This window comes from Sarcophilus harrisii, chromosome 3 (assembly GCF_902635505.1).
Source record: "Sarcophilus harrisii chromosome 3, mSarHar1.11, whole genome shotgun sequence".
Lineage (NCBI taxonomy): Eukaryota > Metazoa > Chordata > Mammalia > Dasyuromorphia > Dasyuridae > Sarcophilus > Sarcophilus harrisii.
The window spans coordinates 534,120,544-534,122,160 of record NC_045428.1 but is presented as its reverse complement, the minus strand read 5'-3'; the positions used below and the strand labels follow the sequence as shown (position 1 = coordinate 534,122,160).

Sequence of the window (1,617 nt, the reverse complement as noted above, 5' to 3'; positions counted from 1 at the left end):
CAACATAATCAGGACTTCTTGAGTTAAGCTTTAAACTAATTTAACCTTTAAACAATATTATGTGTTTCTCAGTTATGCAGAACTACAAATAATGCAACACACTTTTAGAATGGCATTGTGTATTAAAGGTATTTTTGAAGAGACCAGGAACCTAAATATTGCTTTTACTAGCTGTTTAGGAAGAAAATAGATCATTTAGCAAACTCTCTAAATCCAAAATATCAGTACAAAAGTAGGGAGTACATATAGACAAAGACAAAATTGAGGGGTAAATGTAGCAATGGTTAACAAGTAAACAGGAAATTATAACAACCAAATACATACTAAAGCATATTTTTGCAGCCATTTTGTGTCTTTAATTTCCTTGTAGGAATACTTGCATGTATGACATGGGATTACAGCTCTTTGCAAAAGCTCCATGGCACTCTTTAATACTAGTAGTGACTTATCTACCACATTCTACTTCATTGGAGTTCCTGGATATGAAGCACTACACCACTGGATCTCCATCCCTTTCTGCATTCTATACGTGGTTGGAATAGTGGGCAACTGTACCATCCTTCATATAGTCCGGACTGACCCAAGTCTTCATGAACCCATGTACTATTTCTTGGCCATGTTGTCTCTCACTGATATGGGCATGTCCCTTCCCACTCTTGTATCACTCTTGAGAGTGCTGTGGTCCATTTCCAGAGAGATTGAATTCAACACTTGTGTGATACAGATGTTCTTCATCCATACTTTCTCCCTAACAGAATCAGGAGTGCTCCTGGCAATGGCCTTTGACCGCTATGTAGCCATTTGTCTCCCCCTGAGATATCCCACCATCCTCACTCCACAGCGCATTACCAAGATTGGAATAGCAGCTTTTCTCAGGAGTTCCCTCTCCATTATTCCACTAATGATCCGCCTTGCATACTTCCCTTTTTGTCGCTCCCATGTCCTTTCTCATTCCTACTGCCTACATCAGGACATGATTCGTTTGGCTTGTGCTGATATTAAGTTTAATGTCATCTATGGATTGGTTTTGATCACTGTTGTGTGGGGATTTGATTCTCTTGGCATTCTGGTTTCTTATATCTTCATTCTCCGTTCTGTGCTAAGCATTGCATCACAGAAGGAAAGGCTCAAAGCTCTTAATACATGTGCCTCCCACATCTGTGCTGTCCTTATTCTCTATGTGCCCATGATTGGTCTGTCTCTTGTTAGCCGTTTTGCAAAGCATGCCTTTCCCCTTGTCCACATTTTCATGGCTCACATTTACTTGTTGGTACCTCCTGTGCTCAATCCTGTAATCTACAGTGTGAAGACCAAGCAGATTCGCACAAGGATAATCCGTCTATTTGTCCCTTCGAGGATTCATTCCACCCAGGGTAGATCATGCTAAAAAAAATTTTCCCATTCCATATGACAATTATGATGCTAAGAAATCAGAACTTATATGGATTCATTACCACTCTGCTCAGGAAAAATTTATTTTACCCAGGGAAGAGAAAAAAATGGTGGTGGTGGGGAAACCTGGAGATATCTTTTAGATTGCAATTTTATAAACTCCCTATTATATATACTTATGACATAAATATTCTGAGGCAAAAAACACACAAAGCTAAGGTGATC

At 39.3% G+C, this 1,617-nt stretch overlaps 1 protein-coding gene across 1 annotated transcript; it reads left to right on the top strand.

Moving 5' to 3' along the window:
* Positions 1 to 418: 418 nt before the first annotated feature.
* Positions 419 to 1,387, top strand: LOC100922895 (olfactory receptor 51G2-like). The gene has a single exon (XM_003764828.2). The coding sequence runs from the start codon at positions 419 to 421 to the stop codon at positions 1,385 to 1,387; it is 969 nt and encodes a 322-aa protein (XP_003764876.2).
* The last annotated feature ends 230 nt before the right edge of the window (positions 1,388 to 1,617 follow it).